General features: G+C 29.3%; 2 protein-coding genes across 2 annotated transcripts; both read left to right on the forward strand.

Moving 5' to 3' along the window:
* Window positions 1-4,559: 4,559 nt before the first annotated feature.
* LOC102660985 (transcriptional regulator SUPERMAN) lies at window positions 4,560-5,726 on the forward strand. The gene is made up of 2 exons (XM_006588608.4): window positions 4,560-4,782; window positions 4,918-5,726. The coding sequence occupies exon 2, from the start codon at window positions 4,966-4,968 to the stop codon at window positions 5,623-5,625; it is 660 nt and encodes a 219-aa protein (XP_006588671.1). The 5' UTR covers window positions 4,560-4,782; window positions 4,918-4,965; the 3' UTR covers window positions 5,626-5,726.
* An 8,125-nt stretch (window positions 5,727-13,851) lies between these two features.
* On the forward strand, window positions 13,852-15,263 carry LOC102661128 (zinc finger protein 10). Its single transcript, XM_014762789.2, has one exon. It carries the CDS (start codon window positions 14,262-14,264, stop codon window positions 14,850-14,852), a length of 591 nt encoding a protein of 196 aa, XP_014618275.2. The 5' UTR covers window positions 13,852-14,261; the 3' UTR covers window positions 14,853-15,263.
* The last annotated feature ends 2,903 nt before the right edge of the window (window positions 15,264-18,166 follow it).

Below are 18,166 nucleotides of genomic sequence, written 5' to 3' on the forward strand. Positions count from 1 at the left end.
ACTTAATCCCCAAGTTTACAGAATAGTCTATTATAACAATGATAAGAGTTTAATGCTTCATTAAGATGAAATGGAAAATTAAAGTATTTTGGTGCAAGGTACAAAGTTTGAGATAATTATTTTTTATTTCCTCAAAAAATAAGAAAAAATTGATTTTCATTTTATTCTTATCTTTTAGTATCTTCACTAAAGGAAAAATAGTCAATATAGATATATTTTCCTATAATTAAAAATATTTGGTGAATTTTAATTTTTATATAAAACTTAAATAGCAATTATTTTAGATAATAAAATTTCTTCATCATTTCATGCAGTGCACACTAAATGTTATTTGCATAAGGTATTATTTACCAAGATATGTTTCTTAACTAATGCTGCAGGGAGAAAGAGTTATTATCATTTTAATAAAATCTAATTAAATTTAAGGAAGGTTATTTGATAAAATAAAATACTAGGAAACTATTCTCCCTCTAAAAAGTTAATATATGTCAATTATTTTGTCAAAAATTCTTACACATACATATCATGATTGTCTTGCATTTTTACTTTTTTCTTTCCCTCAACTTTTTTGTCACTTTTTTCACTAACAAATTTTCTTGGGTTAACAATGAACGTTGGTTTAGTTTTTCTATGCTAATAACTAAAAGATTTTATTTTATTTCTTTAAAAAACAAAAAGTGCAGCTCATGTGATCATGAGTTCAAAAGTGGCAAATACATTAAGATAAAAAAAATAGTAAAAATATGACCATACAAGTGGTGGCAATGTCATTACTAAAAAGAATCACTTCCAGAATGAAATATGGGGTGAAAAATGGTTGAGTAGCACCTTTCAATTGATTATAAGTGTTTGGTATGCCGTCATGTTAACGTAGATACATAAGACGAGGTGCTATATATATTAATTATTATTCTACGGTATGAATTGAATTAGAGAATATAATTAAAAGAAACTTAAATATGTTTTTCTTCGTGACAAATATTTTTTTTTTAATAATTTTTTCCTTCAAATCAAGTTTCTAATATTTGAAAATTTTTGTCTGAATATCTGCCGTTAATCGAAATCTGTTAACTATCTATGTGACCGTTAACCGGTCATGTGTGATATTGCATATAATCTTTGTCTAATTGGGATTACACATGAAAAAAAAAATTTATAAAAAAAAAAAGCAAAAAGAACGATTTCGTTTTACATGTTAAAAAAATTTCTTTTTTTTTTCTTTTCTTTGTTAAGAAACGACATTGTTTCCCATGCACACAGATCCCACCCATCAAATCCAACAACAACCCCTTCTCCTCACCTCCTTCACCCTCTCCCCCAAAGACTTCAAAACCTAGTTCCTCACCCTTCCCTCCCCCATCTGCCACCACTACTCCAATGGCCACACCATCAAGGTAATTAAGAGAGGGTGATCTCTTCTGTTTTTTCTAACTTTTGAGATGCATGTGGTGAGGAAGGTTGTGTTGAGGGTTTCTTTTGTTTTTGCGATTAATAGAGGGTGATCTCCTTTGTTTTTTCTGTAATTTGAGATGCCTGTGGTGAGGGAGGTTGTGTGGGGGGTTTCTTTAATTTTTGTGTTGGGGTTTCTTTTGTTTTTGTGATTAACAGAGGGTGATCTCGTTTGTTTTTTCTGTAATTTTTTATACCCTTTTGAGGAAATCCAGGTGAAGTTTCAAGGAGGTTAGATGTTCTGGGTTTATATTTGCAATCGGAGAAGAAGAGATGTTTTGGGTGTAGGTCGTTGTTCAATGGTGATGGTAGTACGTGGAAAGGTTGCAAAAAAGAGGAAGAAAGAGCTTCATAAACGACGTCATTTTTAATTAAAAAAAATTCACATGTAATCTCAATCAAATAAAGATTACACATAGCATTACACTCGACATGCCTGCATGATCGATTTACGATCATGTAGGCAGTTAACGGATCTCGACTAACGGCAGAGACTTAAGACAAAAAATTTCAAATATTAGAGACCCGATCCGTAGAAAAAAATTATTAGAGACCAAACGCAAAAATAAGTATTTATCAGGGATCAAAAACATATTTAAGCCTAAGAAAATGTTACTTATTTTATTTGCTTTTATCCGTCATCTAAGATTATTAATATTGAAATTATAAGAATATATAATTACGGTTTCTGAATTATTTTTATTAAAATACTTAAAATAATATAGTTATATCAATTTCATTTCTCAATTTAGAAGAACTAAATCTTAGCTTGTTAAAACCAACAAGTGCTTGTAATGTAAGAAAAAATAATCAATGATGAAAAAAATATTCAATGCTATAAATTTGAACATTAGGAAGAACATGTACAAAAAATAAATAAAAAAAGCCCAAGATATCTTTAAATTCTAAACATCACACTACCCATAAACAAGCATCTATAGAGCACGTAGGACTGATAGAAGCAGAGAATTCTAGTCTATCCCAGCAAGAATATATCCAAATAATTTGATATTTGAAATTGCCAATTCAATTGTATCAGTTAGGGTGTTCGTAATTAGTGTCGGTTTAGTGGTGAGATTTGAGTAGTATGTATAAAGTCTTAAGTTCAATTCAATTATGATTATCACAATTGTACACACAAAAAAACGTAAGAGTGCTTATGAGATAGATTCGAACGAATTTGCTTGTGTATCTAGCTATTTTGCTCAAAAGTTTGGTAAAGTTATTTTTGTAAACCCGCACTTAATCCGATTAAGTCTTGATATACATTTGAGAAAAGATTGGATCAATTTAACTTGTTGGCATAATATATTAATATTAATATTATATATAGTTAAATCATAAACTTAAATACAACTACGATTAAGTTATATTTTACAATATAAATTTTAAGATAAATAAACTCAACATAAATATAATGTCATGTTAGAAAAAATATTATTTATTAAGTAAAAAAGTTGTACTATTAAAGTGTGTAATTTGACTGATATGAACTTGTTTTACCTTAATCCTTGATAATTAATTAACTTTGTCAGCTATCAAAAGATTAATGCAATTTGATAAGTGGCTAACTCAATTTATAGTTAGCTATAAACAAATGAGTGATGAATTATTTAGGAATTTAATTTTGATATTTTATCCGTGCGAAATGATTTATATTATTATTTAATTATGTACGTATGTATAATTAGTTCACATTATTATATAGTAATGAACTTGATATATATCATATAAATGAAGTATCAACAACAATTAGATTATAATGTAAAAAAAAATCTTGTACATTTAATATGTTAAAATCAAACTTGAAAATGATTTGATAACTGGTTAATAATAAATTGAAATATTTATATGAACTTCATGTTAATATTTTGTAACCAGTGGTGGAGATCCCTTTGTATATAGGTTTGGCCACCCTTTGTGTCCTTCATATTAATACATACTCTTTTTTGGCTGATAAAAAAATAATAAATTGAAATCCCCAGCATTCTTAAAATGAATCTTTCTATAAATAAATTAAATCCTACATATGATATTTATTTGTATTTTTAAACTTTATGATGCATTTGCATAAAAAAAACCCTTTCAAATATAAATGTTACAGTTAACATTTATTTATATTTTTAAAAGTATATTATATACTAAATTGAATGCAATTTAAAAAAATCAACTAATTTTAAAATTATAAGAATATTGTAGGCTTAAGTTACTTAATATATAGATAAATAGAAGAATATTTAAAAACATTGAGTTGCGTGGCTTTTGAAGAAGATAACACTGTATTGTTTATCACCTTTTTATTTAAACAATAAATAGGCAAAATTTCTCCCTAGCTTGTTAAATTTATCATACCATTTTGATTTTAATAAAATATTAAATGAACTTGAATCTTAACATGACACGATTATGTAGAGGAGAAAGCCTAAATTTTCACAAAATAAACTCTCTGTTTAGTGTGTAGGACTCAATAATAAAATTTGATAAAATTAGAAAAAAAAGTATATGTAGTAACAATATTAAATAATTTTATACTATCATCTAATCACAAAATAATATATATATATATATATATATATATATATAATAAATTTATTTATTTTTATAATAATATTATATTGTGATTCGAAAATGCACTCTAGTGTCAGCTTATAATAGTGAAACTTTATATCATGTTAATTAACACATTTAATATATATGTTTATTGACATTGCAGAAACACCTCAAATTATTGTTGATGCCAAACTTATTAATTTTTCACTTGACAATCTTATGTGTTTCTTATTATTATTTTTGTTTTCATACACCAGGTTTTTTTTGTGATGTTTCAATTACTTTACATGAGAAAATGTTATTTTTATGTTTTATTTTCTGATAATGTTAGAACTACTTATACACATTATTTCTTATAATTAATCACCTTTCAAATTTATGTGATATAGCTGAAGAAAATGTGTGGAAGAGCTATTTGCTAGTGATTAAGTTGGTTTGATAGTTAACTTTATTGATCTTTTGAAGTCAAAATACTCAATATTTCTGTTCAAAGTCACTCGAGTGCAATAGTATCAGGCATTATAACCTGCCATATGCCAGAGCTTTCCAGGATCAGGCAAAAGGGAAATACCACTTTCACACAGTTCCTCCATTTTATTTGCTAAGCAATATCCAAATACAGTAGCTGCAGCTATAGCCAGTGGCAGCAGATGAAGTACACCTGCAGATAGAGATCTTCACTTTCTGCCCCTTAGAGTACACATGATGTTAAGCTTCAATATGAAGCCATTCTTGGATCACTTTCTCTCACTCGCTCAACTGTGAAGTCTCCAAAGTTCTCTTGTAAGAGATCCATATAAGTCTTAATAATTACTTATTCTATGGGAACAAACAAAGTCAATTTTTCAATTTTTTTTGCTTCTTTCTATTTTAAATAATTTATACTATATGGTTCTCTTTTAATTCTTCTTTCTACAGGTTACAGATTTTTGGACTGTAAATTACAATTGATAAAGAAAAAGCTCCATGGAAGGAAACTATCTGAACAGAAACAGCACTACTCCACAGAGAGAGGATCATAGCTTTGGTTTTGAGGAGCATCCATGGGGAACTTCATGGCCTGCTAGAAACTATGCTTGTAGCTTTTGCAAGAGAGAGTTTAGGTCTGCTCAAGCATTGGGTGGACACATGAATGTTCACAGAAGGGATCGGGCAAGATTGAGATCATCCTTATCTTCATGGGTTTCTGAATGCCCTAAACCTAACCCTAACACTAAGCCTAATAATAATAACCCAACTCTTCTTCCACCACCCCCTTCTTCTTCACCATATCCTTTATTATCTGATGAGCCTTTGAACTATGCACATCCTTCTCCACTTTGTAGTCCTTGTCTCACTTTGTCTTCTTCACCCTCCCCAGCTTCTACCAGTGGAGACAAGAAACCAAGACTCACCCCTTCTCATCATCAATTTCCTCTTTTGAGTCCTCAAAGCAGCCAAATTAAGATGATGAGTGAGAACACAAGGAGTGATTTCAGTGCTGATGAGGAAATGAAGGGCTATGTGGAGGAGGAGGAGCACAAGGGTTTCCAGAAGAATGAGCAAAACATTACATTGGAATTAGGAATAGGGTTGCTTAAACACCAAGAGGAGAAGTTGGATTTGGAGCTTCGACTCGGGCATTAATTTCTAGTCATCAGGTGCAATTTTATCAAACTAATTAATGTATTATGGCCAAGTAATTTGCAACTTCGTATTTGTTTTAATTTCTTGCACTAATTTGGGAATCCATTTCAAGCTGCAGTTTTATATTATACTCTATATGTTAAAATTTTACATTTCAATTAAGGACTCAATCATTTTGTATGCTTTAATTTAGTAATTTGGCGTTAAAGTTGGATATAGCTAGCTCTATCTTGTAGCTTGATATATTCTCCATTGAATAATGGTCGATCCAAGGTGCCTAGAAAACCAATTTGGAGCAATATAATGGTCAAGTACGTTATAGAAATAAAAAGCCACAAATCACAATCAGATGGTAACATTGAATAATTAAGATGCCAAATTATCATAATGTGTTGTATATTACCGGTCTCATGATTAATTGGCAGTCAAATTTTTGCTCTTGGATGGTCTTCGTTCTTCACCTTAATTAAGGGTTTGACAGCCAATGAGCATAGTTCTTGTTTAGTTTGACTGAATATGATTTCCTATATACTAAACTTTCCTCAGCCGGTTTCTCTAGATACATGAGAATGTGACTCTGATAAAAATATTCCTCATAACATCCATGCATGTTCCTGGGTATATGCACCCGTAGCCTTTACGTTTATGTCATGTTCTTTCTTGGAAAAACATACCACATTGAATCATAGATCAGTGAGAGTAAAACATATACTAATATGTTTGATTGTGTGTTTACATAGTATTTAATTATCAAAAAATTCTCAATAAGTTTGACTGTGTGTGTTTACACTTTACATATAAAAATAAATAAATCAGATGTGATAATTTAACAGAACATTTTCGTTTGAAATCTAAAAATCCTATAAAGTAATTGAATGCTTGGAATGTTGTCAATATGCTAACAACATCGTAGTAAACAGCTTTATACACCAATTTGTCGGTGCTGTTTTTTTTTTTTTTTAATATTGACATCATAGAATAAAATAACCAGTTCAACCTTTCTTTCTAATTTTCACAAACACACATACATCATGTATTTAATGCTCCTGCTTTTGGTACGTGATGATAGAAGACCAAAAATATATACGAACAAGAGACAATCATGTGCACAATTACGTAAGCATAACACAAATGCCGACTATAGGAGTAGAATGGGAAAGAGAAGACCCAGAAATGATGTCAGAGTGAGGGACATTCAACATGTTTACAAATTATAAGTCTTTTTCAGATAGAACTGTTGAACAGAACAAAGAGGACAGAGAATGCAATGCGAGAGAGATGAATGCATTGCTACATAGTATATATAAATAGTGTAGCAATTCATAGATTGATAGGTGGAAATCTCAACACTCTTTTTCCCTGTCCAATTGATTCAAAATGGTAGTTTTGGTGTTTCCCAGCATTAGATATTTTTGCATGTTCCCTATGTGATGATGTGGCTCCATACCATGATGACCTTTCCCTAAACGGAAACTCTTAGTTTTTGACAGTACCAATCAAAACAAGAAAGGCTTTTTTTCTCTCTCTCTCTCTTGATTGGTCTGTGGAATTCAGAACCCCAAGATTAAATTAATTATAAAATATTAATTAATTATTTCATGTCGTTGTAAGTGTGTAGGGGTTTGAAATTACTTGAGAGGACCGTAAGGGAATTAATTGAATTAGCTTAGAAGAATTGAATTGAATTGAAGTAGTGTGCATATATAGTGCAATGATGTCAGAAAATGTGTATGAATGAGGGAATGAATTGGTGGGGGAAGATGGACATGTGTGTGTACAACAAATGCTGCTAAAGTGCAGTTTTAGTGAAAGAAGGAAGAATGGGATAAAGTAAGCTAGTCGGCGCACGTCACTATATATCCTCTTCTTCTCTTCCATTTACTTTAATTTTCCTTCACCCAAACTACCTTTGCCATCAATGACTAACCCCCACCCTTTCCCCAAACAAGAATTAATTAAACAAGATAAATAGTATTAATAAATTAAACTACCTTTTGTCTCCTTTTTCATTATGAATAGTCATACATATACATTGTGTTTTTCTCACTGCAATTTACCCTTTAGAATTCTTGTAGACTAGACAGTACATATATATATATAACCATTCACTGTTCAGCGTTCTGTGGCTTAATTATGTTTTGATATGGGTCTCATGGTATTTTGGGTTCCTTCGACAAAAAGTAAAAATGAGTCCATCTAGTAATTTGAAAGTATGACACGTGAAAGACATTTTGTGAAGGGAAAAATATTCAAGAGTAATAAGTGTGTTTGGAAACTGGAATGCAGTTTACGATCACGTCGAACAGAAAAAAGAAAAAAAATACATGGAAACAAGTATTGGTAGCTTCAACAAAGACCGGAAAAACCAGGTCAAATACAGCTCGAAGAGTTTCCAAACACACTTTAAGTATATATATATATATATATAAATAGAGAAGTATATATATACATATATATATATAAAAAGAGAGAGAGAGAGAGGCATAAACTTAGTAATCTTTAGAATGATATTATATTTGTATTTCAAACTGTTTACACTTTCCTTTATGGATAAACAATTATACTTCATAATTTTAATAACTCAAATTATGTATGCATATTCAGATATACATTCTAGTCCCTATTCATCAAACATAAAATTCCTTAATCATCATCATCTACGTTGGGTTTATTTACCTATTAAACAAATATTTTATTTAATAAATTACAAGAAATTAATACATTATGACAAAATTGCCTTTTCATCACTAATATTAGTATCACTACATTTTTAGTAATGAATTTTTAATTAAAGTTACATATAAATTTATTTGTCCCTAAAATATTTTTTAAAACATTTTTTATTTGTTAAATTAGTTAATCTGTCAACTAAAATAATCAAAGTATATTTTATTACTCTTCTGGGCATAAAATTATAAAATAATCAGAAATCAAAATGTATATATAGGAAACGTATCTTGTAAGCACGTCATTAATTAAATGAAATTTTGTACAGACAAAAAATTTATTAAATAAAAAACAAGGAATATCCCTATCCATCGACAAGAATTTGTTAGTTCCTACTTCTTACGCTTTACCCTCAATACATCAACAAATATTCCATTTAGCACGTATATGCTTCAAATTAAATAAACAATTGTGCGACCTCTCTCTTGACATTCTCCCGTGTTTATTTTATTGTTGTCTTTTTAGACTTGTGTTTTGTCTTAATTTCTTCAACACGAAAATATAAAATATCATTTTTTTTTTTGCCCCAGTGAAGAATATATAAATAAATAAATACAATGTTTGATTGAATCAATGGAAATACAAGCCAGTTGGGCTATTTGCTTGCTGACCATGACCGTTTATTCTAATTCTCTTTCTGCCACCGTTGAAAGAACTCACCTTGTTTTACGCCTTAAAAAATTGGTGGCCTATGAAATGAGAGATCATTTACTTGTTATTGCCAAAAGGAAAAGACACAGATAACTGTAGATTTGTTGCTACAGTCATATTGTAGCATCAATTAATTATGCAAGTGAAGTAATATAATACAATTATGAGGAAAAGACTGAGAAGCATACCATCCCAATTCCTACTTAACCTGCTTTTTAGATAATAACCCCAAGCAAACAAAAATAATAATAATAAAAATATATTAAAATCAAAGAGGGAAATTTGGTAGGGAAATCCACGACACTTGCGTTGTTGTCTTTCATTTTCTTGTCATTGTCCTTGTCTTATGTCTCATCACTTCTTCTTATAAGTTTCTTGCTGATTAAGTCAGAAGAGTAATATCTAATTGAAACTCATTGAAATTAACTCACCACACGCATATATGTATCTATCTCACAATATATACCATATCTCTACAATGCATGGGTTACTTTCGACTACCAAATTAATTGAGGAATCTTAACCATGCCACTAATTACGAATGTGCGTACCAATTGTGAAAAAAATTAAAAGCAAGAATATACCTAGCTTCAAACTAAATAACTACAACTTATTTGGGAGAAATCTAAGTCTCACATTAATTAGAAATAAGATCAATATAAAGTATATAAGTGATAGGAGGACAATCCTGATGACATGAGTTAACTTCTGAAATTAAATTAAGTCTAAACTCATATTCTAATATTATATCAGAGTCTATTTTAAATCCATTAAATGGATTATCTACTATGTCATCCACGTATCAAATCCAAAAGTACTGAATATAAGAGATGTATTGAGAAAAATTCAAATTTCATATTAGCTAAAGATAAAACCAATATAAAATATATAAGTAGGGACAACTCTCACCTTATAAATTAGATTTTAAAATTGAGTTAAGCTCAAACTCACATTCTAATACAATTATTAGTTAACAAATTTTAATTATCAACTCAATTTGTTGTTGGCATCTTAAAATTAATAACTTGGAAGTAGCTGCAAGTTACCGTCGATTAAATTGTTTTCTTACTATATTTGTTATTAAATCTATGATTTGAACTAATGGTGATGTTAGTGAATAAATGGCAGGCCAACAACATAGGAATCCTGTCGCTTTTGCTTAATAAGAGAGAATTGTCTTTTAGCATTGGTAAAGGGAATAAGGAATTTGATTTATCAACAGAAAATAAAAGATTATATACAGAACATACAGAACACAATCGAATTTGTTAGGATTGCTATAATTATCGAAGCTTTGAAATCCATTATGTATTAAATTTAACTATTCGTAATCTGTATCAATATATTTCACGTTGCAGTCAATGGGATTACGAAATTTTTTTAATGTAATAATATCGATTCATATTTAAGAATAATAAAAAAGAAAAGTGTTTTTTTTTTCAAATTTTACTCTTAACAATTCTATGTTATTCTATGTTTGAAGTAAAATATTTTCAAATTAGACAACAAATTAAAAATATTGAAAAAGTTATATTATTATTTCGTGGGACAATTCACATTTATGTGATAAAAAAAAAAGAGGAAGAGAGTTTTTTTCTCCTTTTTTGATTACTTTTCTTGTGTATGTATAAGACCGAATCATGTGGGAATAACATTTCTCTTATACATGTTCCACGAGAAACAAACTGTTCCACTTGATACCGTCAAGAACTTCTTCTCAAAGTATTTAATTTTCCCTTTCTATCATTTTCCCATTATAGCTATTTTTCCCCGTCAAATTAAGTGCTATATATAAATTAATTACTATGGACATCTATTGGAGGATTCTATGTTACAGTACTCCTAAAGGGTTTTGGTACCTCAAGCAATTTGAAGTAAACGTACGTCACTGCAGGACTAGCTAGGAATAACAAACATTACTGGAGAATTAATTCATGATTGATGAACCAACGTAGCGGCTTTTTGTTACACGCAATTGCATGAAGGGGTCTGTTACCTAATCAAATTGCCGATGTAGGCCTAAACAACATAGGCAGACAACAATGTACGTGTAAGAGGAACTAGCTTAGGCTAAGTGGATTGTTAATTTCTTCCCCATTAAACGATGTTGGTTGTGATGACATAATGATCTTACGATGTGCCGCCACTAATTCCGAGACCAAAAGAGTGAAAGACTAAGACAAACTATACAAAATGGCATGTTCTCTTCCATTTGTATATATGAAGGTTCCTGCATGTTAATTTCCACGCAAATACAACAATGGCGGGTGAAGCTCTTCCTTATATATATATAGCATATAATTAATTTCCTGTACTCTAGAATCTGTTTCATCACAAGATCATAGTTAGCAAAGCAAACCAAGTGTCATCTCAATGAGCAGGGCTTTGCTGTGTCATTCCTAGGAAAAATCTATGTGGCATATCCTTTTCGACTGTGTTATTAATTGGCTCCATGAAGAGGCAAAAGAAGAAAAATAAATCAACATCTGATTGCTTGGTACCAAACAGAGATTGGACCTGTAAATTATAATGCCAAACTTCAATTTTTCCAGCTTTCTGAGGGGCCTTTGCACGTAATCCTTTCGTTACATGTTGGGGCTGTTAGTCTTTGATGGATACATTTACTTTGTCCAGAAATTAAGATAGGGTCACGTATCATGTTAATTACCATGTACCATAGTAATATTTTTTTAATACAAAATTTAGACCAAATTACATGCACACAGGTTTAATGAAATTACACTCAATATTCCTTATTCCTTTCGCATTACTTTAACCTCTTGCAATCTATATGATGACATAAGCAATCAAGGACTGCCTTTACGATACTGTGATATTATATAATCTAAGAGAGTTTTATAAGGATAGAAAGAGAGAGTTAAATTTTGTTGAATCTCAAGGAGAATTAATAAATATAATTTGTCCAAAAATTTAACTAGAAGTTTCTTTTCCTCACATGCAGCCGAATCAATTATAAAAGATACAAATTAAATCTAAAGAAGGTCATTGTTAAAGCTGTAACTATTCTCGAGCATTTACATGATGTCATGAAATCAAAACATTAATTAACCCAACAGTACTTAATTAGATGTAAGATATATCCTTATCATTTTATTTTTCTGAACCAAAAAGTTAAATTTAAGCATAGATATGCTCGAGATATATAATCAAAGAGCTAAATGTCTTGAAAGCTGCATGCTGGCCGTTAACCACTAAATTATAAAAATTTAACTATTATAGAGATATAAGATTGACTTTGATGATAAGGAATAAAGAAAATAATTGATAAATTGTACGTTTGAATTTTTCTGATAATAAAAATTAATAAATTAACAACTAAAATTTACTAATAAAAAAACATATATTATATTAAAACTTTTAAACAATTTTAGGTTAAACTAAAATAATTAGTCGTTATTCCATACTTTCTTTAATTGGATTTTGGTCCCTATTATTATTTTTATAATAATTTTGATAAATTACATTTTATTCTCTTGTTTTTATGTTTTGATGACTTAATATCACGCTTTCTTAACTTATATCCCTTTACTTTTTATTTATCATTAAACTCCTCATAAGTTTGGTTTAAAATAAAAAATGTTATTATTTCAATTAAAATAAGTTAATATCCCCTAAACTGTAGCTAAATCAAGATTTTTTTTAAGGGACTAGGAAAAGCTAAGTGACATAAGAAAAACGTATAAAGGAGTTTAGTGATATAAAAACAAAATAACAATAAATTGAGGAAATATAAAACTACGAAGAAAATTAAGTATCATAATTTATCCTAGAAAAAATACAGTACTGTTTTTCATTTAAATTTTGGTTCCTCAAAGACCAATATATATCTTAATAATTTAAAACTGTAAGGAATTATTTTATAGAAAATAACAACTAAATTTTAATAAATAGAAACTAAATAGGCTCAAACCCATAAAATAACAAATATAGTGACCGATAAACAAATGTAAGAGAACGAAATCCAAAAATTGTGAAAATAAAGGATTAATTCTAAAATAAATTAGAAATACGTAACAATAATTAAATTAAATTAAATTTATAGGGACTAATTAAATAATTTAACAGACATATTCTATCAGTGAAAGAACAAAGTAATATATATATATATATATATATATATATATATATATATATATATATATATATATATATATATATATATAGTTAGTTAGTTAGTTAGTTTACAACTTTATAGTTGTACACAAATTTCTTTAAAAAGTGATCGGTTTGTGAAAAATAAAAACTAACTAATGTATTTAAAATATTGACTAAGGAACTAAATTTTTTTATTAAAATATATTTTTCTATAATTTTTAAATATGTTTTCATATGACTTTCAATAAAATATTAAAATCTTTTAATTTTTTTAACTAGTATTCTTAATCACTGGTTATTAACACGACTCTTTGTCAAAAGTTGTAGAATCTATCAAAATGTTTTTGCCTTTTTGTTGGTTTATTCTCAAAAGATTTTACCAAGATAATTTAGAGTTGGATTTGTTTTCTGTCGATCTAAAAATGCGTGTATAAAATAAACAATAACATCCACCTGCCTCCAGCCCCCGGGCAATAAGGTTAGGTTGTTTCGATGTATATACCATACAAACTGCAGAGAGTACATATTAATAACACAAGGAAGAGGCCAAATATTTTGATGGAAAAATATTTTTATTTGATATATATTAAGCAGTTATATACAATATTACATAGATGATAAAAGAATTAATATAATCCAATTCGTACGTCCCTCATCAACTTTTGATGGAGAAGTTTCATGATTCATATCCTTTTATATATGTATATATATGTGACATGGCTAGCTGTACGTGTAGAAAGAAGTTCTGGAATGGTAATCAAAGTCGTTTTGCAATTAGAGAGGTGCATAGCTAAATGAAAAGCACAAGAGTCCAAAAGGGAGACAAATAAATCATAACAAAACATAATCAAGATTAAAAAAATTAACCCACAAAAATAAAATAATTATTCCCCCATCATGCTATTGAGATGAATCCACAGCCGGCTAACAGAATACATCTCTAAGCAACCTTCTAAGACTTTTCCACTTTACACCACATTTACTTGACCATCTTTAGGTAATGCCTATGTCCTTCATTTGTCTCTTTCTCAAACCTTCTCCACCTTCTCCTTTCTATAATATTCTTCTTTCTTAGACCTTTATTCCTCATATTTTCACCCCAATTAACAATTATTTGATCTCCTAGCTTGTTGTTTTTCACCATGGAATTCAGCTACCAAGAAGATTCCTCCAAAAGCTCGAGCAACGAAATCGATCGATCGTCCGAACAGAATGATGAGACGGGCACCGGAAGATCCTTCGAGTGTGTGTTTTGCAAGAGAGGCTTCAACACTGCACAGGCTTTGGGGGGACACATGAACATACACAGAAAAGCTAGAGCCAATAACAGCAAGGCCAAGCCCAATTTTCCTCCCTCGAGTTCAAGCAAGGTTGATCATCATGAGAGTAATAACTATGCAAATCCAAGCTATCTTACAAGAGGGAATCACTATTCTTCTACTCTTCCTGATCATAGAGAGGTAGATGATGTTAATTACAATTACTACCATCAATTATATTTTCCCTCACCCGCATGTGGTGCCAAATCACCTTCACATGTACAATATAGTAGTGAGGTTTTGTGTGTAGAGAACCAAAGGGATCCTCATCTTCTGTTTGGACAAGATTGGAGGCAAAGGGGTTTGAGTTTGTACACTAATCCACTATGTGTACATGAAAATAAAGACAAGATAGAAAACAACAGTGAAGAGGATGATCTTGATTTGGAGCTTAGACTTGGTTATCATCCATAGCATATAATAGAGTACATATATTTATGTTAATATATATAATCTGCCTATATATATATATATATATATATATATATATATATATATATTATGACGTGCAATTGTATAGAGAGATGGGTTGCAGGTTGGAAGCAGAAAGAAGCAAGATTTCTAGCATGGAGGCTTCTTCAAGGAAGGTTGCAAGTTCGGGTTTCTGATGAGGGAAGGTACTTCTAGGGAAAATATCTACCTCTACTATATCTAGGGTTCTATCAGAAGTTCTTAATTAGTTATGTGAATGTTTCTTTTGCTGCACTTTTTTTTCTTAATTAATTATGTATGCATTTTCATTGTTGTCGCAATGAAAATTAGGTTAATTACTTGATTATGCGTGTGCTTTTCAATTTTTAATAAAATAAAAAATTTCTACCTCTATGCATTCTGATCCTTGATATGGAAACTCTATTGTTTCTTGTCCATCCAGTTTGCATTGTTTGAAGCATATGCTACACCAACGGATAGATCTTACAATTCGAAGACAAATAATGATGTAACTGAGTTAGGAGAGAGTAACTACTATAAGTATTTTTTTTAATCTATAATTTTTTTATCGATAAATATTATTAATTATTATTTTTTGTTAAAATGTTAGTAAGAGAGATTTAAATCATAATTTTTCTCTTTTTTCTTCAAGTACTACATTAATCTTATACGATTTTTTAATATGTAATAACTGCCATTAGTATAAACTCACAGTATTGAGGAGTAAATAATTGTTCAAAGTTAAATTAAAATTAAACAGTTCAACTAGCCATGAATGTGTGTGTATAAAGTTATTTTCTAAATGTAATATATATATGACTTTGAATTAAATTTGATTTCAGCAGTTTGGATAAGAAAGTACTTCTATGCTTACTTGGTAACGAAAGAATAAAGAAAACGATTTATCTTGATCAGCATTTGAGTTCGGAGTATCTTGGTCATGGGATTATTGCATCAATAAAAATGTTTCTTGGGGGCACCATTTTCTTCATCTCCAAATATTATTTTCTGCTTTTTTGTTCAGCATATTAAACAGGTAAAGAAAATGTCTTAATTAGAATATATAAATTTATCTTATTTTATTATAAAAAGAAGTAGTGTGGAAATTTTACGATAAAAATTATAGGCAAATAAAATTATTGTTACAACAATGAGTGGAAGATATATTTGTGTTATTGTGTATATTTTTTCTTTGACGTGGGGTGAAGGTGAATTCTAGCTTTTGAGACATGCTCCTCAATCCTCATATCCTTATATACCCAGGCCCCCCACCAAATGTGGCTGTACTTCACGTTTTTTAGAAGAGTTTCTATATTTAAATTTATTTTATTTTACAAGCATTTATACTAGTATTTGTTTAAGTTTATAAAAGTAGTTTCTATTTTTCTTATAAATTTAGATTGAGGAGGGATCAATTTACACTAAAAATAACTTTTTTAGATTTATTATTCATCTTTAAATTTCAAGAAATAAATAGTAAAAGTGAAAAATAACTTTAAATAAGTTATTCGTTAATCTCTTCTCATTAAGATTTAGAGGCTAGCTAGCAACTCCAAAAGGTATGAATTATCTTTGACATAACATTATGACGGGAAAACATATTTTTGTCTTGAAGAAGTGCTTTCTTATATTTGTGACCAGGATCATCTGAATTAATCTTTCAATCTTTTTCAATCAATCTCTATTTCCATAAAAGTGATATATATGTCTTTTTTTTCTTGGCTTTCTTTTTTCTCTTTTGTCATGCATCTAAAAATTATATGATTCGAACTCTAGCTAGATTGATCTTTTATTGGGTATTATGGCTGATGTTTAAAAAGGCTATTATATCTAGTCGATCGTGATATATACGGGGTTAATTAGATTAACCCCCCATGACGGGACCAATTCGATCTTACTAATTTATAAAATATGGGTTGATTCATTTTTGTTATTATATTATTAAATTGGTATGAAATATCTATACCGACTTTATTAATAATAACTTGTTTAATCATTTTATGTGTAATTTTTTTTAATCATAATTTTTTTATTCACAAAATTCAAATACAACATCTTCTTTAAGAAAATTGTACCACTCTTATCAATGATTTATTGATAGATGAGTTGAATTAAGAAGTTAAGTTATTGTTTTTTTTAACCTAAAGTGAGTTAATTTTAATCAATTTGGGAAATAAATTTCAACTTTTTAACTAAGTGAATAATATATATATTTTTACCATAACCAAGTGAATGGGTGTAGGGGTGGGTAAGCGGGCCGGCACGTCCCGCATAAGGCCTGCCCACATAAGTCCATATTGACAGCGGACCGGGCCAACCCACCCCACATTCTTATATGGACCTAATAAATTGGTCTGTCCCCATTATGCAAACCCCTCGATCAAACGGACTGGTCCGCGGGTCTAGTTTTAAAAGAATTTCAATTTCAATAAAAATACAACACAATCAAATTAATTTTAACACATGTAAATAAAATATCAACAATTAGTCAATTACATCAATAAAATAAATGTTTTAACAAAAGAAAATCCAAGCAATAAATTTAAAATATGAAACTTAAACATCTCCAACAACAAATGATTCCATGTTTGAAATAGCTTGAGCCTTCTCCATCTCCACATCTTCATATTCTTTTCCTAAAACTCAAAACGATAATAAATATTAGAATCAACTCAAGTTAAGTGATTAAAAGACAATAATTATTACACATTATTTACCTTGCTCATCAAATCCTAGTAACCAATTTTTAGTACATATCAAGGCTTGCACATTGTCAACTCAAATAATTTGGGTTGGATAATTTTTGTATTTGGATCAAATCCAAATCGAACCAATCAAACCCATTGACCAGTTGACCTGTTAATTTATATTAAATTATTATTATTATTATATGTAATATATAATATATAATATTATTAAATTTAAAAAAATCAAATACTATTGATTGCTAATTACATCGTTTTATTAACCTGAATTGAGTAGGTATCAACGCATCCTTAACCTTCTAGATCAAAGAGATAAGGATTTTATTGATGAAAACCACTTCAGATAGACTTTAAAATATTTTGGATCTATTTACAAAGAGTAGGCATCGTAATATCCTATTGTTTTGGTAGAAAAAAATGTTTAAAATCCACCCCTACCATTCTTATTGAAATTTCTTATCTCGAACATGATATGCTTAATTTTTCATCCTCCATGAATAGATAGATAGATAGATAGGAGTCAATAAAGTGTAGTGGAGTGTGGTAGCATCACAAAAATTTCTTTTTAATAAAAAATCAAACAAGAAGCAA

Source organism: Glycine max, chromosome 10 (assembly GCF_000004515.6).
Source record: "Glycine max cultivar Williams 82 chromosome 10, Glycine_max_v4.0, whole genome shotgun sequence".
Taxonomy (NCBI): domain Eukaryota; kingdom Viridiplantae; phylum Streptophyta; class Magnoliopsida; order Fabales; family Fabaceae; genus Glycine; species Glycine max.